Source organism: Copadichromis virginalis, linkage group LG7 (genome assembly GCF_057382275.1).
Source record: "Copadichromis virginalis isolate Kocher_CV1m ecotype Utaka linkage group LG7, C_Virginalis_male_GT1.1, whole genome shotgun sequence".
NCBI lineage: Eukaryota > Metazoa > Chordata > Actinopteri > Cichliformes > Cichlidae > Copadichromis > Copadichromis virginalis.
The window spans coordinates 22,094,987-22,118,346 of NC_140624.1; the positions used below are offsets into that span (position 1 = coordinate 22,094,987).

At 43.8% G+C, this 23,360-nt stretch overlaps 1 protein-coding gene and 1 long non-coding RNA gene across 3 annotated transcripts in view; one reads left to right on the forward strand and one right to left on the reverse strand.

Annotated features, from left to right (window-relative positions):
* LOC146704988 (unconventional myosin-IXAb-like) overlaps positions 1 to 23,360 on the forward strand; it is a 159,606-nt gene that overhangs the window by 125,429 nt on the left and 10,817 nt on the right. The window contains exons 13-34 of one of the 2 annotated variants that reach the window (XM_085462491.1): positions 2,134 to 2,275; positions 3,695 to 3,890; positions 5,112 to 5,231; positions 8,345 to 8,420; positions 8,497 to 8,640; positions 9,561 to 9,600; positions 9,696 to 9,818; positions 9,962 to 10,042; positions 10,135 to 10,245; positions 10,487 to 10,609; positions 10,725 to 10,874; positions 12,131 to 12,432; positions 12,852 to 14,057; positions 14,709 to 14,793; positions 15,001 to 15,201; positions 17,120 to 17,217; positions 17,301 to 17,404; positions 18,303 to 18,526; positions 18,772 to 18,888; positions 19,021 to 19,209; positions 19,356 to 19,403; positions 21,802 to 21,913. In XM_085462491.1, coding sequence (XP_085318617.1) covers positions 2,134 to 2,275; positions 3,695 to 3,890; positions 5,112 to 5,231; positions 8,345 to 8,420; positions 8,497 to 8,640; positions 9,561 to 9,600; positions 9,696 to 9,818; positions 9,962 to 10,042; positions 10,135 to 10,245; positions 10,487 to 10,609; positions 10,725 to 10,874; positions 12,131 to 12,432; positions 12,852 to 14,057; positions 14,709 to 14,793; positions 15,001 to 15,201; positions 17,120 to 17,217; positions 17,301 to 17,404; positions 18,303 to 18,526; positions 18,772 to 18,888; positions 19,021 to 19,209; positions 19,356 to 19,403; positions 21,802 to 21,913 — 3,992 coding nt within the window. The remainder of the gene's footprint in view (positions 1 to 2,133; positions 2,276 to 3,694; positions 3,891 to 5,111; positions 5,232 to 8,344; positions 8,421 to 8,496; positions 8,641 to 9,560; positions 9,601 to 9,695; positions 9,819 to 9,961; positions 10,043 to 10,134; positions 10,246 to 10,486; positions 10,610 to 10,724; positions 10,875 to 12,130; positions 12,433 to 12,851; positions 14,058 to 14,708; positions 14,794 to 15,000; positions 15,202 to 17,119; positions 17,218 to 17,300; positions 17,405 to 18,302; positions 18,527 to 18,771; positions 18,889 to 19,020; positions 19,210 to 19,355; positions 19,404 to 21,801; positions 21,914 to 23,360) is intronic. The other variant, XM_085462492.1, reaches the window with a different exon arrangement.
* LOC146704989 (uncharacterized) lies at positions 10,868 to 17,305 on the reverse strand. Its single transcript, XR_014921252.1, has 3 exons — positions 17,103 to 17,305; positions 12,109 to 12,336; positions 10,868 to 11,648 (listed from the first exon to the last, which is right to left on the reverse strand). It is a non-coding gene; the product is annotated as an uncharacterized LOC146704989 (long non-coding RNA).

A 23,360-nucleotide genomic window follows, 5' to 3' on the forward strand; every position in this document is an offset into this window, starting at 1 on the left:
CCAAAGCGGATACATTTGAAAAGGCCGTTTTTCGCGTTGCAGTGTGGACAGCGAACTCGGAGACGTTTTGAAACGGATGACACATTTTAGTCATGTGATGCAGTCATGTGACCAATTAAACTAAGATAGCGGAGGGCATTATACAGCAGTTGTTTTGTTTGCACTTAATTTTGACAGCCCTATTAAAGATTAATATCAGTCTGTACATGCTCCAGATAGCTTTTCTTCAAATTATTTTATTCTCACTCGCTTTTACAACTTTGTACCTTTGTGTTACTCGCAGCAACAACTCCACCTCATTGTTAGTCCATTTAAAAAAACTTTTCCTCAACATTTTGCCGCAACGTTTCAAAGACCCGGAAAGTAAATAAACGGCAGACAGAAGCGAGGCAGGTCGAATCTTCTTGCGTTTCACGCATGCGCAGTACTGGAACATAAGCGTTTTCGTCTGTTTCAATGTGGACGCACAACTCTGTGAAAACGACTGAAAACGCTAGTGTGGACACAGAGCGTTTTCAGACAAAAACACAGTTTTCAAATTTATCCGGGCTAGTGTAGACGTAGCCTTAGTTATACTGCAATAGACCCTTGGCTGCTGGGGGCTTCCCATGAGTGTTTCTATTTTACTCACCTGCTTTTGCTCTCTTTGTGTTTATACACAACTCTGCTTTTAATCATTGGTTATCATTAATCTGTGTGTCTTTTGTCCTGTCTCCCTCCCCTCACACTTAACCAGTTGCGTTAGATAGTTTCTTCCTGTTTCTTTTCCTGTTAAAAGGGAGTTTTTCCTTCCCACTGTTGCCAAGTGCTTATTCAAATGGGTTGTCTGATTATTGGGATTTTCACTAAACATGAGGAGAGGATATAAATGTAGCTGATTATTGGTGAAACCAGTTGAAGAGCAGAGTATAGATAGGTCTTTTATTGCTTGCAGTTTGGTTCTTGCTTTTAAACTTTGTCCCCTTGCAGTGTGCTTCATCAATGATGGTCACGCTACACGGAAACTACTTTCGTGCATCTGTTAAACTGAAGAGACCGATTGCTCCCTCTGCAGGCTTTTCATTCATTAGCCTGATCGATACCAACACTGGGACTCGTACCAGGGTTTAACCAAAGATATACTGATTCCTCCCCCACTTTTACTGTAACAGGTTGTGCTTTTTCTCTGCCTTTCCTATGGTGAAACATTGTACTGCGGGTCAGCTCTCTGTCTCGGCATCTTTCTTCTTCATAAATCAAATCAAATGCTCCCCCAGCCCCCTCGCATAGAAAAACACACCAGGCGGTGCATCTTTGGAACCATATTTATCTATGTTAGCTGTCATCTTACCTGCCACTTAGCGTAGCTGCTTCATCTGGATGTAATAACATTGGGAGTGGACCGAATGCCGTGTATGTATTTGTTCGTACAGCGTGTGTGCGTGTTGGGGTGTGGGGAAGCAATTTTGAAGAAATAGGGTCAAAGGGGGATCTCTGAAGAAAAAAATGAGGCAGACAGGATCTCTCCCAGGGTTTGTGCTGCCGCAGGAAGGAGCTTCATGCTAAATGACTATAGCAAAAGAAGGAAAGTCTCTTGGAGATCTCATCACTCACAGCTAGTGCAGCCTTCAGGGCCTCTGGAGAGATGGATTATGTTACTGCAGAATCAGACGAGTGTGGGGGCTCATTTTGACTTTAACAGCATCAAACTTCAGGACCTCCACCTGGGTAGGCAGGGCGGTCTGGAGGTGCAGGGAGGAGAGGTGATATGAAACATCTCCAGGAATGTTGATCCAGCCAGCAGAGGTTAGTAGTTAATGGCTTAAATGTCCATAAAGCAGAGGTGAAAATACCAAAGAAGAATGTGCAAGTGGAGGCCTCGTAAGCACCCTTGTGGTTAAATTTAAATCATGGGATTAAATATGTGACAGGGAGTTTTAATCTCTTGGGGTTAGAGGAATGGGATGAGCGCTTGAGAAGTGCAGATGTGTGGGAAAAATGTGGCAGGTGGTGGTAATGTTTGTAACTTATTGTAACTTATTTTTTATTTTCCTGAAATAATCAGAAGATAAAAAGTCTCTAAAGACCAAAGTGTGTCCACTTTGGTCTTTAGAGACTTTGAATGCGAGCCTGATGAAATCAATGTCTTTGCAGTTTCCCTCAAGCTTCCAATCAGACCTTGCTGGACAAGTTCAAGCGTCAGCATGAAGGAAACAGCTACATCGAGTTCCCCACTGTCATGGAGCCTGCCTTCATCATCAGACACTACGCTGGGAAAGTCAAGTACGGAGTCAAGGTAAGACGAGTCTCTGCTGTCATGCAAAAGATCTGATCTGCTTTTTACAGTAGCACGTCACCACCGATGATCATCCTAGCCTCAGCGTTGTAGTTTCACCGTGTCCCCGACCCTGCACGTGTTGGTAATTGCTTATAATCTCAGGGCAGCCAACTGTAACAGTAATCCAGGAGTTATGTACCGTTTGCTCTGTTGCTGCCCTGGATTTACAGAACGGCCCCACCTGCTAATAGCTGCGAATGAACCCAAAATTAGGCATTAAACCAAGCACGCTGGCACAAACAGTTACGTGAAAAAAAGAGATTTTTTTCCACTGATATCTGTTAATTTTGCTGCGGACTTCATTTTAAATAAAGTGTTAGGAGACATGTCTCCAGTGATAACATCAATTTACTGATGAAGTCAGGAACTACAGTTCGGAATCTGACATCCACTTTTCTACCTTTCGTTTGCATCAAATTGAGATTTTGATAGTCTGAGCTGTCTCACTTCACTCGAGTCTTTATGGATCCTGAAACCCTGCCGCAGATCTGCTTGTTCTGTCGACCTATTTTTGCAGTTAGATCTAATTCTCTGCTCGTTTCCCAGCTGCGTTTTGATAAGAAGCACATGTGCTGGACTGGATCGAGCGTATTGTTGTTTCACTGTATAATATAAATCCATAACAGCTGGTTATCTCAGCTGTGGAAAAATATCTTATATTTGCTCAGAGCCAGTGAGTCGTTTGGTGCAAACCGTGCAGCGAGAGCCGCAGACGTGAAATGTGCCTGACGTTGGCTCGGCAGCGAGCGCACAGCTGATTTGTTTCATATGGACAGAGAAGGGTTTATAGTTCAAGCTTTGTTATGATAGCACCACTTCAAGTTGGAATATTTCATTCCTTACAGACAGATGGGGCAGAGGGCGTGGGGCATGTGTTTCTCCACTCGTATGGATGTGTGAGAAGATTTTTCCTCACCTCGTGCTTAATGTGAAGCGAAAGGTGCATGACAACAAGCGTGAATTAAGTACATATTTACAGGCTGTAAAACTGCTTCATTTTAATTATGGCTTTGAAGATTAAAGCAATATTTTGACATTTTAGATACTAATATGTATTTGCATTCTTGCCAAGTCTTAGATGAAAATCGATGGCGCTATCATGCAAGCTATTTAACTCTATCCACACAACTGAGTAAAGAAAAGAGGTGAAACATTTGCCCATAAATAGTTGCAAACTCTGCTGCCAAGTGCCTTTCCACAGCTTTACAAACAAGAAATAAAATCGCAGCCACAGCAATAACTAAGGTCCTTGTTTGTTGTAATACTTCAGCTTTGTGCTTTCATGCTTTAGTCCTACAAAGGTTGCCTAACGTTCTTCTTTAAATGAAAGAAATAGGCTGTTACTCAGTTTTGAAAACACGTCTTTCCTTCATCCAGGACTTCAGGGAGAAGAACACTGACCACATGCGTCCCGACATTGTGGCCTTGCTCAAGAGCAGCAAGAACGCCTTCATCTGCGGCCTGATGGGAATCGACCCCGTGGCGACCTTTCGCTGGGCCGTGCTCCGCGCTTACTTCAGAGCTCATGTGGCGTTCAGGGAGGCTGGACGCAGACACACCCACAAAAAAACAGGTGAAGAACACCCTGCAGGTTCAGTATATGCAGTAAACCGTTTAAGTTAAAGGCCAGGAAAAAAAATGTTCTGCCATAATAGACTGTATATAAAAGATGGCTGTTGCAGCCACAACTTCTTTAAAAAAAAATAAAAAACTTTTTTATGCTAAATGTGACCACACATGGGTGAGAGAGTAGACTGTTAAAGCTGTTAGCTAACACTGGAAAGCTTGGTTTAGCAAGCTGCATCTGAAAACTTATGGGTGCAGTGTACAGACATGGAAACCTTCCAAAAACACTATTTCATAATCCAAAACTGTTGGCTGGGCTGTGTGTACAAATAACAGCACAGCAAGCCATGTTAGATGTCAGGTAATTATGGTATGAAGACTTGAAGTAAAAGCACTCTCTCCCCCTATAGTTGTTACGAAAGACTAACTTACCTGCAGGTGCTACAGATACTTTTATGGTGTTTTCTGCATTCATTTTCAGAAGAAATTATATTTACAGAAACTTTCGGAGTTTGTCTCAGATTACTATTTGATAACATTTCTTTGTCCAAAATGAGGATAACAGTGACTAGCTATACATTCAAATATATTAAGTATACAGGTGTGTAGTATTGTTTTCCATAAGCTAAACTGCGCATCGCAAATATTAACCAAGCTGACAGTAGGAGCTACAGAAAAATGATTGATTGTTAAGATGTGGGCCTTTTTAAATATTTGTACATGGTTAGTTGGTGTATTTACCTTATCATAATAAACTTTCTGTCTTCAGTCGGGACTCAAGTAGCCAGGCCATGTAAAAAGTGCAGGGGGGTGTGCTCATGGTTGAACAGGAGCTCGGCTACAAACTTCCACAATTGAAAATTTTTCTTTGCCTTTTGTTCGCTTTAGGAAGTTTAGCAAGGTTTTCAATCTTTTATAGATTCTGTGAGGACAGATTCGGTACCACTACAGTGGGCACCAGAGGAACTACGTCAAACCTTCAGTATTAAAAATCAATAGTCAGCATTCATAAGCATTTGACTCATGGTTTTGAATGACAGTAGGTTGTTGTGATGGAGTTGGTTCATTATTCCCAGCTTATCTACTCTCTGTGTAGATCTAACCTCCAAACTCCAAAGAGCTTAGTGACTTAATCCACTCACAGTATAACCATTATTATGTTTAATATTCCTGATAGATGCTTGACTGGACTTTACTGTCATATTTTCTCTCCCTCTCTCTGGTTTAGGGAATGATGCAGCAGTTCCCTGTGCTGTTGTTAAAACCGTTGACAGCTTCAGTTTTCTTCACCACCCTGTTCACCAGCGGAGCCTCGAGATCCTTCAAAGATGCAAAGATGAGAAATACAGTAAGTAACCGGAGTTTCCTGCACACATTCATACTAATAGACGGTGGGAAGAAAGTTGGAGAGACTTGTGTGCAGCCTCAGTTCAGTCCCACACACTGTGATTTCACCATGGATACGGTTTTGTGCTGCAAAAGGATTGTCATGGATTTTTGCAGTATTTTGTTCATACATGTTTCATGTTTTATGGATTATTAACCAAAAATTGAGACTGATCAAACTGAAATAACAGTTCGTATTAGTTATTTGTGTTTTTCTCTATTCCTCACCTTACTTATGATTTTTTGTTTTGCAAAGGTGGAATATGTGAAACAGTTTAGCCTAGAAGTGGCAGTGTTACTTTTGTTTCTTAGTGTGGCTTTCTTTTGTTTCACTTGCCAATAATTGTTACATCATCAGTCAACAACCAACCTCCATGACTGACTTGAAAGGCAAACTAGGCTTGCTGCGGGTGTAAGCGATGCTAGGCTAAAAGTGCAGCCTACACACAGTTTTGTAGCACTCTAGTCTAACTGACCACTCAAGGCACTTAAAACTACAAATCAACTATAATGAACCATATGTTCATACGGCAGGTCAGTCTATACACAGGGGTGCACATAAGTGGTCCGCAGGTGCGCATTCGCTGTCAAAATAAAAGACGTGCACCAGATATGAAGTTGCAACGCGTGTTTGCGTACATAAGATTTTCAGGAGGACAGACATTTGTTTAGAACTCTTAAAGATGTCGAAGAAGCTCCTTTAAGCAATTACTTTGGTCTTCCTCCACCTCCAAAGAAATGTCAGAAGGAGTCCGAACCACAAAAGAAGCGTGTATTCTCGGAAAAGTACTTGCAGGAGGTGAGCTGGCTTCAAACAAATGATGAACACATAGAGATGTGGTGCAGAATATGCCGTGAAAATCCGACTCTAGCGGACAAAAACAGTGCTTTTTATATGGACGCAAACGCGCGTTGCAACTTTTTATCTGGTGCACGTCTTTTATTTTGACAGCGAATGCGCACCTGTGGACCACTTATGTGCACCCCTGTCTATACACCTAAAGCACTTTATATTTCTCATACCTACAACTGATTTAGAATCGCCAACTAGCCTACCATGCTAATCTTTGGACACTAGTTTTTTAAATAGCAGAAAGTATTTAGGCAAGTCGACTAGTCTAAGAGAAAGAAAATCTCCCAAAAACAATACATAAACAAATTATGTGTTGAATGTCACTAAAAAGTGTAGCACTTACAAACACATTAGTTTGAGAGTCTGGCTAGTCTTAGCAGTTTAGCAGGAGTTTTGTACATGCTATCACCTACACGCTGGGATTTACACCAGTACACTGTGTCATGCAAAAGTATCAAAGCTGGCAACAACATCAGCTGCCTGCATAGGCAACCTGGTAGGCTTTGCATGGATTCAACGCAATCCAAGGCAGGTCACACATTACTGCTGGTTCCCAGGATCTGCAGTCATCATGTTTTTGTTTCATTTATTGACTGCCTGCTTTGTATATAGACTGTATAAAAGTGAAAAACAATCTCTGGGGAGCGCTGCTTCTTCTTTTCGTGTTAGTTCGACAGACTGGACACTAGGATGAGTCAGTAGCTCCTCTTGAGCTATAAATTGGTATTACGGAAAGGTACAGCTGGTCCTAGCTGAATACTATCCCAACTTCAGTAGATATACAACACAGATGTCTTTGACACAAAGCTATATTTCTTGCATATATAATCTTGCATATTGCACCCTTCACGTTCGTATGATGAGTGTTATCCTTATAAATAATAAGGATGTGGGATTTCGCTTGTCCTCATATGTGGATTTGTTTTGTCAGATTTTAAAGATAGGTTTGCAGGGTCAATATTTCAATAAATTTGAAGCCAGAATAATAGGGACCCTCTGTAAAACTGAAAGGTCAGCACTTATTTGAGCGTGCAATATTTTTTGGTATTGATCATTTAAATTCAATTTGCTAAGAATATGAGAGGCATTCTTTTGAAAATTGATGTAATTTTTGAGGTTTAATGTGTTTTATCTTCACTTATGTATTAAATGGTACTATATTGAATTGTTATGATTCATATCTAAGTAGAGTTTGGAAGGTGATCCTTGTGAAAGAGGTTTTTAAATGGATTGATTCCTTGTGAGTTAAGAAGGCACATAGCTCGGCCTAATGAAAGGAATAAATCCTGTGCTGTATAGATCATAATGGGTGGCTTGTGGTTTTGAGGCCCGGTAAACTGGTTCTGTTGCAGCCATTAATAAGAAATCAGGTATGTGGGTCACTCTGAGCTCTGGGCAGATTGACTCAGCCTAGGAGCAAAGCTCATAACCAAAAATTTTCCCACGCATGAGTGATCGGACAAATGAATCAGGTCTCTGTAGACCAGAAGGGTTTAATGACACCCACGGTTTTTCTGGCCGTCCTTTATCACTCCTTTCAGCACTGATAATCACATTTGTGTGCCTGAGTGTGTTTTTGCATACTTCAAGTCATGTCATGTATCCTAATGTTGTAAAGCAGCACTTTGCAGAAGTGGGATTTAGCAGCTTTCCAGCAATGCAACTCATTTCAAAGGAAATTCCCAAGAGAATTTCTCAAGTCTTTATTTTTTCCTGTAAAAGAGAAAGTCTGATGATTTTGCACCTCGACATCTGTGTACTAGTCATGGTTACTACAAGTAAGCCTGTGAAAACAGTCATATACTGTAATGTTTATATTTTGCTTTGAAAGAGCCTTGTTAAGATAATATCTGTAATGCCCAAATTACGGGTAATCTGGGCAATTTTCTTTTGCACCTGCTGTTTAGGGCAGCCAATCAGAAGAAGGCTAAAATAGCTTGTTTCAGATAGCAAAGCCACTCTAATAGAGTCCAAGTGGGACAGAGATACTGCCCTGAAGATAGTTGTTTGTCATGTATAAAGAAGAAGTGTGTTAGAGCAGTGAAAACGAAGAACGGTAGAGAGTTGGAGTTAGGGGATTAGTGGAGACCCTTAAGCGCTGGATCTTAATGCTGTGGCTTCAAACACGGGGTGAGTGAGATGTAGGTGTTGATAAACCCTGTGACCTTTGACTCCTTTTTGTATTTCCTTTCCTTTTCCTCCCTTCACCACTTCCTATCCAGGTATAACCAGGAAGAATCCCCGCACCCCCTTGTCAGATCTTCAAGGCACCAACGCCCTCAATGAGAAGGCCAGCTGGTAAGTTCGAGTGTGTATTATTAGTATTAAATAAAATGCCTCTGTGCTGATCTTCACTCTTCCTCCCTCCCTGTAGGGATGGCTACAGCGTTGGATGTAATGGTCGCACCTCCAGGTCGGGTCGCCTCTCTTCAATGGGAAGCCCCGCGCTGGAAGAAGATGGGATCTTCCTCAATTCGAACAACAGCAAGCTCCTAGAGAGAGCTCAGGGAATTCTAATGTGAGTGACATATCACAAAGTCACAGTAGTCTTTTTGTTTGCTTGTTTGTTTTTGATAATTCTCAATCCAGTATATCACGCTGAGCACTCGAAGCGCTTTTACCCTGCAAGCATGCATTCACCCATGCACACGCAATCATACAGTGCTTTGTTCTGTGCACTTCAAGCTCTTTTATCTATCACCCACACACTCACACAATACATCAGGAGCAATTTAAAACCATTGACCTTCCAATTAGTAGACAATCCACTCTACTTCCTGAGCTTCGCCCGCCCCTGTTGGTCTAATATTAGTAGTGATACGCTTTAAATGGAGCCTATTCTGCTCATTTCCTGCTAACTAATTTTATTCTTGGACTCTACTAAAGTAGCTTTGTGTCAGTCACAGTTTTAAAAACTCCTTGGATATCTTACACTCTAACTTGGTGCTGTTCATACGCTGTCTGAATCTTCTGATTGGCTTCCCCAGTTGTAAACTGGAGGTTTAAACGGCAGATGTGTCAGGCTTCTGGTGCTGACAGCCAGATCTTCGTGCCCATTTGAGGGCTATCTGCAGTCATTAACATCATACAGAGCCAAGGAAGGAAATAGCTGTCTAAAAGCAGCCGTTTTGAGCAGACTGTGAGTCACAGGGATTATCCACACACACAGACTTCATGAATCAAAACTTTGGCATGTTTAATATAATGTCACTGTAACAGTATAGAGTATAGCCGGCAAAAAATACAGACAAGTATAATAGGCTGTCTTTAAAGCAATGGTTTTTAAGGCGCTTTCCCCCAGCATACTGTAAGGCCTGTAAGGCTGGATTGTAAGAAGGGATAAGAGAGCGTATCAGCACTAATACAGAGGAAATAAAAGATGTTAATAGCTGTTGAGTCTGCTGATAATATCTGCTAATTATAATTTCTCATGTTCAGGAGAAACAAAAACTGCAAAACTAAACCAACTCTTCCCAAGGTAAGACGCTGACCTGACACTACGCAAAACTTAGTAGGTGTTCATTCACTTCAGTGATACACAGGTTTGTAAATGATCCGGGTTTTTGTGCGCAGCACTTGCTGGACATTAAGTCTCTGCGCTACCTGAGCAGCGTGACGCTCCACGACCGCATCACCAAGTCTCTGCTTCATCTGCACAAGAAGAAGAAGCCTCCCAGCATCAGCGCTCAGTTCCAGGTCAGTGCCGCTTTCTCCCTCTGCTGGAGCACTCAAAGAATTACAACAACACTGGTGACACAGCAGACGGCAGCACGAGCACGTGCAGCAGCATCAGTAACAACAAAGAGCAAAAGTGTGATCATTTCAGTTTGTGTGTGCAGGCGTCACTCAATAAGCTGATGGAGACTCTGGATCAGTCGGAGCCGTACTTTGTCAAGTGCATTCGCTCCAACGCTGAGAAGGTGATCGCTCCTGCAGAATAGCCTCCACTCCTCTTAGTGACCGACTGCTGGATTGTGTTTAAGCGCTCCTGTTGTTTTTCTGTCCCACTTAGCTGCCGCTGCGCTTCAACGACAGTCTGGTGCTCAGACAGCTGAGGTACACAGGTATGCTGGAAACCGTCCGGATCAGACAATCAGGTTACAGCAGCAAGTACACCTTTCAGGTAATCCCCTCCTAACGCAACTGCGCTGCAGATCCACAGCCAAAGCCATGTTATCACTATGTTGCTTAAAAGATGTTTTACTTTATTGAGAAAATAACATTTGTCATGATGTTTAGATTTCCTTGCTGTATTTAATCTTAACCAGAACTCTGTCTTCATGTAACAAAACACGTTTTTAATGTTGTATTTTCATCACAAAATGAATCACCAGAAAATGAACATACAAAAATCCTTTTTTCAGGACTTTGTGCATCACTTCCATGTGCTGCTGCCTCGGGGCACTAGCCCCACAAAGTCGGGCGTCAGGGAGTTCTTCAGACGGATCCACCTGCCCCCTGCTGGGTACCAAGTGGGCAGCACCATGGTACGAATTCTGGAAATTATAAATGGACTGTCCTTCTCTCTATATGTTTTTTTAAAATGTCCCATGCAGTGGACTTCAGCAACTTCACTTTACCTAATGTTTCTGTATGATGCAGGTGTTCCTGCGCGAGGCCGAGCGCCAGCGTCTTCAGACCCTCCTGCACCAGGAGGTCCTGCGGAGAATCGTCATGCTGCAGCGCCGCTTCAGGGCAGTTCTGGAGAGGAAGCACTTTGTCAACATGAGACGAGCTGCGTGCACCATTCAGGTGAGACGCTGTGATGGGATGGGCCTAAGAAGTGGTCCAATTCTATAGCTTTGTTCCTCTGTTCTCCTTAATGCTCGAAGGGTATCACTAATCCAGTCTGGGACTGTTTAAGCATTAGATGATTAATAGCTGTGTATTAACTCTTTAAGTGTCATGGTTCTTAAAACATAGTCTCTCCTTTTGAGATGATAAGCACTTGTGTCCTCACAGGAGAGCTCTGACCTTCAATGATGCTGCGTTGGGATATAAAGTATGATATTTGTCTTCTTGGTCTTTAACTAGCAAAGTCTCTAACACAAAATCCATGTTAATGCGATTGCATCCATATACCAGATAATGCTCCAGTGGATGTCCTGAGTCAGGCACCGCCTTTGCCTGAGTGTATTCAGCTTTCATTTGTCTTGTTATAAATCCAGAGCAGTGTGTTTTCATCTAAAAGGCCAAAGTCAGTTGCTATTTAGCTTACTTTGGTGAGCACGATCGATCTAGTGGAAGCAAAAGCCATGAAAGCTTTTGATAGGTTTTTGGGGATTTGGTGCTATACGAATAAAATTGTATGAAATTAAGTATAAAGCTACTGTATTAAATGATGACTGAATATGTTACATTTTTAATGAGTTATAAGAAAGAAATAACACGTGTGCTACAGAGTAAATACTGTGGAAAAAACGATGCAGCACTAAGTGGTAGAGAGAGGATGAAAGACAACAAATTTGCTCTTTCTGTTTTTTCTGGAAGAGTTCTTGGAGAGAAGCTGTCCAAATCCTCATGAGACTGAAAGAAAACACACCAGGTCATTCCAGAGCAGGATCCATTCAGGCACAGATAACTTTTACGAGAGAATATCAGAGCATCGAAACATAAACTGTCACATGTGGGATTTTTATTCTGTGCTTGTTGGTTGCATTTCTGCGTGGGCCTTCCAAGATTACAGTTCAAGTTTTGGAGTTGGGCTTAATCAAAATAACGTGAGGAGTTTTCTGAATCAAACATTCCTGCGGTGTCAGTCATACTGCATCATATTGATTTGACATAGTGAATGAATAACAGGCGTCAAATTTCATACATCTCTTACATAAACTGCGTCAGTTTAGCCTCACAGATATGCACATATTTTAGGTGGTCCCAAAGGGGGATGACCATCTTTTTCTTTTAAAAAAATATTCAAAGCTTAGCTCAACATATTCAAGGATCCCCAGCCTGACTTTTTTCCCTCACATCTATTTTGTCTCACCGTGCTTTTCTTTCTCTTTCAGCGATGGTGGCGTTTCTGCCTCTTCAGGCAGTCCACCATTGACCTGAGCGTTGAGGAGGGAGCAGCGTTGTGTCTGCAGGCGGCTTGGAGGGGTTACAGAGAGAGGAGAAAGTTCCTGCACTGGCGGGATTCAGCGATCGTCATACAGAGGAGCTGGAAAAACTGCTGCCATCGGAGGGCTCTGGCAGCTACTGCAATTCAGACAGCCTGGAAGGGATCCAGGGAGAGGAGGCGTTACCACAGAACGCACGCAGCGATGATACAGTTACAGGCGAGGAGCAGAGGATACCTCGCTCGACTCAGGTGAGTGAAGGAGTTGAGCTTGTAGGTAGTTTGAATCAACTGATTAGTGTCTTTTAAATACAGCGTGTTTATTTGTATAGTTGGACTGATGCACTGACACATTAACATTGTTGCATTTAAACAAAATGCAGCCAATGAGATTTACACAGGAATTCTAACCAGGGCTACTTTGGAGACCTTATTGCTGGTTTAAAAAAAACAAAACAGTGTTGAACTCGAACACACTTCAAACAATCCAAAGGGACACCTGCACTATCTGTCTGTATGCACAGTCTAGGATTCACAGTTGTATCTGCTGCCACCAAGTGGTGTTTTATGTGAAAATGTGTAGAAACCCAAGTTTTTGGCACAGGAAGTAAAATCATGGTGGTGCCTATGTGGATAATAGGCTTCTGTTTCCTCACTATTACTGTTTCCAGGTTTAGAGACTTCAAGGAGCAGCACGAGAGACTTGGTGAACAAACAAGTCTGTCAGCAGCGATGGAGGCAGGAAGAAGAGAGCCCGCCTCATCCGGACTGGAGAGTTATGGCCAGGACATCTCTGCACAGCTCCCCGAAGACTCTAAGTCTGTTTCACTTTATGGAGCAGAGATGGAAAAAGAAGATGACTTGGAGCGAAGCAGGAGCACAGACGAGAGCAGCCATAAGAACCGGTCGAAACGAGAGAGCAGACGAATGAGAGAGCTGGAGCAGGCACAGTTCAGCCTGGAGCTTCTTAAAGTCCGAAGTACCAGCTTGGGGGGTTCGCTGCCAGAAGACCCGGTCCCAAACAGCAGCAGCAGCTCTCAACAGGATGAGCATCACAGACATTCACCCCAAGGGTCCCCGGCTAGTCAAGGAAGTTTTGAAGTTCTCAGTGTGGAAGACATGGAAACTGAAGGCTCCGGAGGATATAGTTCTCAGCTCAGTGTACTTCAGGAACAGCCCAAGACGCTGGATATTCAACTTCAGCAGGGGCTGAGAGATTCCAACTATAATGAAAAGCCTGTGACTGAGTTGCCAAACAAAGTGGAGGCCCCGAGGGCAACTTTTTATATTGCTTCTGACCAAAGTCCAGCTCATGAACCAAAATCTGAAAGCCCCAGCAGTTCTTACAGAGAAAGAAGGGAGTCCACGTCTCGAAGGCCTGTAGTGGTGTTGATCAGTATGCAGAAAGAGAGTCCTTTGGAAGAGGGAGAGCTGCTGGCAGCCCAAACTCTAGAAAGAGCTTCTCAAACAGGAGCACCCAATGCCCAAATGACCCCTATTGCAGGCCTTGAGATAGCATCAGACAGGGAGCAGCCTCTCGGCGTTTCCACCCAAGCCAAGAGAGACATATTTGTGGTCGGTAAGTCTTCAAAGGCTCCCTTCACTCGTGGAGAGAGTCAGGAAGGTCCAGGGATTTGTTCCGCAGAGATGGACATCAAAATTGCCCTGAAGCCCACATGCAGTGTTCCTGCCGTACTCCCCACTCTGCAGGAGAGGAAGACGATTAGGTCAGCAAAGGAGGCCCCCAGCCCGGTCCTGGACACCAAACCTCCAAAGGCCCAGAAGAAGAGCAACGCCCAGACTGTGATTGTGAACATGGTGGAGAAACCCTCTAGTACTGTGTTCTCCCCACCCAGGCGCAAGCTGCCGTTCTCCAAGTAAGTAAACTGTGCTTTTGTGTTTGTTTAGCAGGGCCGAGGCGTATATTTGCCTCTCCAGAGTGCACTGAAGCTATTTAAATGGAACGCCATGAACACACCTGCAGTGCCTCTTCTGTTTCGATTGAATGGAAGAAAACTCCTCAAAGCAAACTGTTTACCTCGTGGTCTATTCCATGGAGGGGGTGGAGGGGTCTTTATCTGCTGGAAGGGAGAATCTTTTTGAGTTAGCCAGGACAAGCAGGAGGCGTGTAGAGTGAATAGTCCCAGTGGATAGTTGCACAGTTGTGTTAAGCTAGGTCTTCATATGGTGTCAATAGAACAACCTGGGCCAGATAGGTGCACAGTTTCATCCCTTGGAGCTGGTGAACATAACCCTTAAATATTGTGATGGCCAAAAGAAGATGCTTAAGAAGAATTGCTTAAAGAAGATGCCAAAAATCAACTCACTTAATCCGAGTCATTTTATTTTGAAAGTGCAATATGAACAGCTGCAAGCCTGCAGTGCTGTTTAAAGGCTAATGATTCATTTCCCCAAATCTGTATCACCAGTTTTCCTTCATTACAAAAAAAAGTCGACTTCATTAGCGCTTTTTAAAGAGACCAGTTAACTCAAAGTAGGACCTTTTAAACTGTGGTGATTTGATGCAGGTCCGATAAGGATTTGGTGAACCAGGAACGATCTCTCGCCATGTTCAGAGATGATTCCAAGTCTGCTGGATCCAGAAGCAGAGAGGTAGGAGCCTGCAGCTTCTACACATCACTTTAATTTCATTTGCACATCGTAATTATTGTTATCTTTACTCATTCAGTTCAGACTCAAGATTGAGATTTTTATTTACTTTGAGTCAAGTTTAAGACACAAAACAAGTAAATACAAGCACGCCAACAAACACACACATACACACACAGCTGATATATTCTTATGGTTGCCTGGAAGCAGGTGGGCCGCCCCGGCCCCAAAAAGAAAGCCCGAATGTCCCGGACGCGCTCCGACTTCCTGACTCGCTGTAACTCAGAGGGGGCGACCCAGTCGGATGACGATGATGAATACTACATCCCCGCCCACTCCTGCACGCTGCCCCCCTCTCTGTCTCCCCCACACTCCCACCCCGACGCTGACTGTCACAGTGACTCCGAGATGGTAAAATACCGGGTCTGCGGCGGTCACCTGACCTCCGTGCGAGTAACCTGTCCACTTCGGTCCCCCTCTCTACCTTCTTCTCATGTGCATCTGGCCACACGACAGGGGGACGAGCCTTTTAACACTGCTAACCCCACTTTCAGTTTTTCAACGCTGTCAGACCAAAAACATGTTTCTCTGCTAAATATGGCAGCGCTGTTTGTGTTTTTCCTCAGTGCTGATAAAGGTCACTTGGTGCTGTGAATGGCCTTGCACACTGCTTTGGTGGCTGCTAGTTTGAAACTAAGTCCAAGCTTCTCGACCACACTACCGTTTTCACTTTGCTCTATCAGCTAGTTTAATTCAGATAATATGTGCTTTGCAAAAATGTCATCATCCTTAAATTATTCAGACAGGTTCTAAATGCAACAGGGTCACTTCGCTTGCATTGTTTCATTAGATACAAAATTTACAGAGTGAAGTGCAAAGTCATCAAGTTTTGAAAGCTCATAATTATTCGTAACCTGAACCTATTATGCTTTCCTATATTTCCTGTGATATATACTCATTGGTCATTAGTTACCTTGCCTTCTAAACTGATGAATTCATTGTGGCACAGATTCAGTACGGTGCTAGAAACACTTCCTGGAGATTTTGATCCATCTTGACATGATAGTGTCACGCATAAATGTGCTGCATATTCATGATGCTAATATGCCGTCGCACCACATTCCAGATGTGCTCTGTTGGATTGAGATCTGGCGACTGTGGAAGTTGTTTGAGTGCAGTGAGCTCACTTTGATGTTAAAGAGAGAATTTCTGCTTTGTGACGTGATGGAAGCACACTGTGGTTTTAACAAGCAGCTATTTGAGTCGGTGTGTAGCTCCAGCCCTGAATATGTAATGAAACAATGAAGGAAGCTCATATTAAACATGTCCACAGATCAAGTAATCCCTGCAAGCCTAAAGCGTGAGCTTCAGACTGCTCTAAACCCTCCATCTCAGACGTATTACAGAGGATAATATCATCTCTAATATGGTCATCTCAGCACAGAAGCCACACCCACCTGCCATTTAAACCTTTTGTCTGTGAGCGTAAGCCAATCAAAAGAAAGATGCGTAGGTCAAACACTGAACTAATGACCTACAGCAAGGGCAAGACTACAGAATGGAGCTTGGCTAGAGAAAACGGTATGTGTAACAGTGTGGAGCTAAAACTGAGCACAATAGGTTCACAATAATAGAAGATGTAAAAAACAAGCTCAGTGGTATCTGTGAATGAAAATTCAACATGATAGGTGAAGCCTCAGCTTATCTACCTGTGGTTGTCCCCCTCACCATGTTAAATTACAAATCCTCTTAGACCAAACTGCTCACAGTTTTGCATCTGTCATGAAGGAAAAATAAAATGCTAAAACTCAGAATGAGTTTATTTAGATATTCTTCTTTTACAGCACTGAACGCAGACTGTCCCAGCGCAAACTCGTTTGACTCGTGTGATGTGGTCAAAGACGTTGTTCTCTCATATTCTGACCTCCCAAACTTGACCCGTCCTTGAAACAAAACATCTCGTATTGCACTGCACGGCACTGCTCCTGCATGCTGGAGCCAATTAAAGCTGGACCAGAGTAACTTCTCACTAACAATGAGATTTTCCTACACAGTCTAACACATATGACTTCTGTTTGCCTATCACACACTCTCATTATCAGGCCTGTGCATGTTTATGGTGCCGATTTTTTCAGTTTCTTCACATGAAGTTAATGTGATCATTTATTTATTCGAAGTAGTAATTTAGTAGTTGTAGTTTTGCAAATAAACTCTGCTAAAACCATAAAACTCTGCAGAATTCTTAATCAAAACATGTCACAGTCGTGTCAGCTGACAGATTATAAATATGTTTTGTGGTCTTTCTCACTCACTGTATCTTTCTCTCCAGTCGTCTCACAAAGACCAGAAGAAAATCCATAAGACCATGTCATCAGGGGACTTGGGCAAGATGGAGATCCTCAGGAAAACCTCCAGTCAAGATGGAAGGTAGATCTTCCTCAACTTTCTCTTGTCACATCTTACTTTTTATGCTAGATGTTGAAGTTTTTTGTTTTGTTTTGTTTTTTCAGCAGGATGAGAGGGAAGATGCGATTCTGGAGTAAAACGAAACACAGTGAGAAAAAACTGTCAAGGGAGAAGCAGGCCAGCATGAGTGAAGTTGGAGAAACACATGGTAAAAATAAAAGCTATTCAGCATGCCACATACAGCCTCTGAGCAGATTTATAAGCACGCAAACGCTAGATGTGCTCACAATTATCTCTGAACTGTAAATAAAAATGAAATACGTCACCTGATTAGCTCTGGACAGCCTCAGCATTGCTGCTGTTTCTAGATCGCTTTCTGGATCTTCCTCTTGCTTTGTGATTTCTTCATGGATGTGGATATGCAGAGAACAGCAGGTTTAATATGACGGATCATTGCTGGTGATGAGAGAGCTGTGTCTCAGCAGTTCAAGAGTTTCAAAGCTTAAAGGCAGAGCAACCAGGAGCACACTCGTTTTTAGTCAGTTGCAATCACATTAACAAAAGTCACCTCGAGGTGCTTTCTGTTGTAAGATAAAGACCCAACAATAATACAGAGAAAACCCCAACAATCGGATGGCGCTGTGAGCAAGCACTTGGCGACAGTGGGAAGGAAAAACTTCCTTTTAACAGGAAGAAACCTCTATCTGAACCAGGCTCGGGGAGGGACGGCCATCTGCCATCTGATGAGAGAAGACTGCAGAGAGAGATGGGCCTCTGACACAGATCACCAGGCACAAGTGAACAGGACCGATCCATAAATAGCAGCTGTGTTAAATGTTGAAAAAGACTTCCAAGAGGAGCTCTACTTCCAGAATATCCTGGTCACACCCATGTGCGGTACACACAAGTGAATAAAAACAGGATCAGAGCTGCAAGCATGAATTTGTTCTGGCAGTAAATTTGAGACATGGTGTAATAAATTTGTGAAGAGTAGAAGTGCACAGTATAGCATAAGGAATAGTCGTTTTTAATGGAAAACAAAACAAAAAAATTGTGTATTTTATTCCTAGATGAATTAAGCCTAAACCTTTGGTGTCTTTGTGTAGCAGAAGGCCCGTCTCCTCCTCACAGTCCAGATTTGGAGGCGGCTTCATCTCGGGGGGTCAGAGACAGTAAGGAGAACAAGGAGCCGTCTCCCAAAATGAAGAGACGTCGCAGCGTGAAGATCAGCAGCATCGCTCTGGAACCTGCCCAGTGGCAGAATGACGCGCTGCACATCCTCACCTCGGCCCACGACTATCGCAGCATGAACGACTTCCTCATGAAGAAGGTGAGAGGGCAAAGGCCGCACACGCCTCACTGACTCACACAAAGAGCAGTGTTTGTGTGTTTTCGCTGTTCATAGAGTTGTAAGGGTTACCTCGTAGTACGTAACGTTTAAATTCTCATGCAGCGTGTCGTATGTGGTTGTCTGTGTAAATTAAACATCAAACAGAATTAAAGGAACAGTTCACCCCAAACTCCGATTCACATATTGATCCATATAGATTATTTTGGTGTGCTTCGCTCCCTCAGATTGCCGATCTTGATTCTGAAGATGGTAAAAAGGACACCATGGTGGATGTTGTTTTTAAGAAAGCGCTGAAGGAATTCAGGATCAACATCTTCAACTCGTACTCCACTGCCCTCGCTGTGAGTCTGACACCCTCTTTTACTCTGTCATTGCTGTCACACGACCAGGAAGATTTTAAAAACCGAGATGCTGCCACTTAAACTAGATTTACATTTTCTGCGTCCTTTCCTTTCTTTTTTCCTCGCCACCAGATGGATGATGGTAAAAGCATCCGTTACAAGGATCTGTACGCATTGTTTGAGCACATCCTGGAGAAGACGATGCGTATGGAGCAGAGAGACTGGAGCGAGTCACCCGTGAAGGTGTGGGTCAACACGTTCAAGGTGTTCCTGGATGAATTCATGACGGAGTATAAGCCCATGGAGGGAACCATCGGCAGGGTAAGACCAGTAACATCTGGATGAATTCATTAAATGATAACAGAGAAATTCTTTCATAGGATATAACATCATAAAATTGCTAATCTTAAGGCATTACTGGTAAGAAATACAGAGAAAACAAATTTTGTCATGTTTGCTTTTTTCAGGCTCCAAAACGAGAACGCAAGAAGTCAAGGAAGAAGGAAACTGATATTGTGAGTTTGTTAGTTTCAAAGAAAAAATTACTTTCATACCATCAATCATAAAAAGCAGATATTGCAACCAGTTCTGCAAAGATTTAAAACAGGGCTTCACAAACCTGAGTGGTAGATACTAGGGGTGCAACGATACACAAAATTCACGGTTCGGTTCGATACTTTGGTGTCACGGTTCAATATTTTTTCGATACAAAAAAAATGTTCATGCCTTTTTAATTTGTCATTTATTAAACTTATAAATATATATTTTAACTCAAAAGTACAGTTTTTAAATTTAATGTTGCTGAAACAAAAGTAATTAAAAAAATAAATCTGATTGAGGAATCACTCATCTTTGGAAAAGAGAGTTTATTACAGAGAAATGGCTCTTCCCAAAATAAAAGCAATACTATACACTTCTTCTGGGCTATATTCTCAGCAGCATATTGTAGCGGGTCAGGGCTGTTCGGGGTTCTGTTTGTACAGTTATGTTTTGTTTATGTTGCCATAGTGACGGGTGACGCCCTCTCGCTGCGACGGTGTGTCCTTCCGGGGTCAGAGGGCGCCCTGTGTGTTGTTGTTGCTGTGTGGTTGCCGCGCTGAGTAGTTAGCTAGCGGCAGTGTTCTTCTGCAGATGTCAATAAATGGCTGTGCTCCCTGGCTAGCTCACGGGAAGCAAGACCAAACGACACCTCCGTCTCCTCGTTGTCTGAGCTCGCCACATTGGTGTCAGAAGTGGGATGATGGTGGCACCCCATGTTCTGACCCGAGTGACTTTTCCCCCGCCAGTCATGACCGGCCGGTGCGCCAAAAGAAGGCACCTGGACATTTGCAGGACTTTGTGTGGGGTAATGGGGTCGTCGGGGACGACTAACCCCTTAGGTGGGGGCTATGTAGCGGGTCAGGGCTGTTCGGGGTTCTGTTTGTACAGTTATGTTTTGTTTATGTTGCCATAGTGACGGGTGACGCCCTCTCGCTGCGACGGTGTGTCCTTCCGGGGTCAGAGGGCGCCCTGTGTGCTGCTGTTGTTGTTGCTGTGCGGTTTCCGCGCTGAGCAGTTGGCTAGCGGCAGTGTTCTTCTGCAGATGTCAATAAACGGCTGTGCTCCCTGGCTAGCTCACGGGAAGCAAGACCAACCGACACCTCCGTCTCCTCCTTGTCTGAGCTCGCCACATTGGTGTCGGAAGTGGGATGATGGTGGCACCCCATGTTCTGACCCGAGTGACTTTTCCCCGGTGCGCCAAAAGAAGGCACCTGGACATTTGCAGGACTTTGTGTGGGGTAATGGGGTCGTCGGGGACGACTGACCCCTTAGGTGTGGGCTATGTAGCGGGTCAGGGCTGTTCGGGGTTCTGTTTGTACAGTTATGTTTTGTTTATGTTGCCATAGTGACGGGTGACGCCCTCTCGATGCGACGGTGTGTCCTTCCGGGGTCAGAGGGGCGCTCTGTGTGTTGTTGTTGCTATGCGGTTGCCGCGCTGAGCAGTTAGCTAGCGGCAGTGTTCTTCTGCAGATGTCAATAAACGGCTGTGCTCCCTGGCTAGCTCACGGGAAGCAAGACCAAACGACACCTCCGTCTCCTCCTTGTCTGAGCTCGCCACAATATTAAACATATCAGGTCCCCATAAGGAGAATCATGTGCTAACGGCTGTCTAAATGACTCGGGTAAAGTTTGTAGCATGCATGCTTGTTGTTTTTGTCTGCTTCCACTTGTCTTTGCACTAGGATGATGTCGGCGTAAATGTGCAGTCATATTCGTTGTGTTCCCACTAGTGCTGTCAGCGTTAATCTCGTTGAAATGACGTTAACGCCACAACACTGCAAATCTCCGTTAACGAGCTACCCCTGCATGGGGCTAGACGGCCAACACGTTAACGAGCTAACTGCGCTAACACACTAGTTCCCACCCATGTAATTGAGCATTGCGTGGCACATCCAACATACTGTTTTACTTTAGTCCATGACGCGCTTACCTTCAGGGTCATACTTCACATGAAAACCAAAATAATTCCAAACGCCAGATCTGAATGAGGGTGGGGGAGGTTCAATTTGCCATGTTGCAAGGATAGCTTAACTTCTGTCTCGCTAGCTTGCCCTGCGCTCTTCCTTCTGGCAATGCTGTCTGTGTTGAACGCTCAGTGGATCTTCGCTCGACAGTGCAGCCTAGGCGGAGTAGTCGAACGCAGATTCACTGAGCGCTCAACACAGACAGCATCGTCAGAAGGAAAGTTGATAAAATAAATTACAAATTTTGTATTGTTCAATACATATGCGTACCGAACCGAAAGCACTGTATCGAACGGTTCAATATCGATACAAGTATCGTTGCACCCCTAGTAGATACAGACATCTTTTATATGCAGTCTCTGCTTCATATGTCAACTGAGCTGACTGGCAGGTCTGCTGCCCCCTGCAGGTGGAGGAACACAACGGCCACATTTTCAAGTCCACTCAGTACAGCATCCCCACCTACTGCGAGTACTGCTCCTCCCTCATCTGGATGATGGATCGAGCCTGTGTCTGCAAACGTAAGCACTACACACAGAACACATCTGTCCAAAACACACATTTAGGAACTGAAGTCAAAGCTCCAGTTTACCCTGCCCAGGACAGGTCACCAGGATACCACCCTGGAGACAGGCCTGGGGTAGGGACTCGAGAGCGAGCCTCTGTGGCTCAGCTATGCTTAATTAAAAAAAGCTCCTTGGGTCCGCCCTCATGTGGAGGGCACAGGAGGTGCTGTAGGATTTTTTTGTTCCAGCTTTCAAAACTACTTTGTGGTTGTCATTGGGGAAAAAAGGTTAACTAACCAGACACCCTTCAGCATGGTGGGGGTACAGTGTTTTAGCTTCCAAAAATAAAAATGAAGACCAAATAACGAAGGAAGTGTTGCCATGTGTCAGTGCCAAATTATCCTTATTAGAGCCTTATGTTTATTAGAGCAATGTCACAAAGTGTGGCTCACAAGACTGTTGAATTCTCAGTTTGTTAGTTGGCCTCGAGGAGATAAAACATCACATCTAAATTATCTACAGTCCATCCACCCATATACACATCCATCCACCTTTTTTGTGATGCTTATCTGGGTAAAGGTTGCAGGGGCATCAGTCTAAGAAGAGGTACCCAGGCCTCCTTCCACCCATCCACCTTCTCCAGCTCTTCTCAGGGAATGCTAAGACGTACTTGAGCTGGCCGAGAGACATAACCTCTCCAGCATGTCCTGTGTCTACCCTGATTGTTCTCCCAGTGCGCAGGAGTCATCCTTATCAGATACCCAAACACCTCAATGTGAAGGAGCAGCAGCTCCAGTAGAGAGCGGGGTCCACCCTAGACAGGTCGCCAGTTTATTGCAGGGCTAAAGCAGAGGCAGACAGCCATTCACACATATGGCATATTTATCATCACCAGCTAACCTGACACGTATATCTTTGGACTGTTGATGGAAATCCAGGGAGAGCTCATGCAGACTCATGGAGAAAGCAGGACATAGTGGATAGTGAGTGGGTAGATTTGAACACAGGACCTGCTTGCTTGGAGGCAACAGTGCTAACCACTGCACAATGTTTCTGGTCTTAAAGTGAAATATAAACAGGTGCAGCAGGCATTTTTATCTTTAAAACTGCAGGGATAAGAGCTACGTGCATAACGTCTGTTATCTTAATGCAAAATCATAGTGAGGTGACACTTTTCAGCACTGTTGCTTTAGTTTTTCTGTCAGTAACTGTCAGCTGTCCGCTGGTCAGTTTAAAATCAAGCATTAAGCTGTCTGCCCAGGATCTTTCTCTCTCTCTCTCACACACTCACACACACACACACACTAGGGCTGGGCCATATTATACCGTTCACGGTAATACCGGTATAATGTTAGGCAACGATAGGAAAATGAAATATCGCGATAGAATGGGAGTAAAACGCGCATGCGCAGTGCCTTTGTTTTCATACGCACATGGCCGATTGTTGAGTGAAACAGATGAA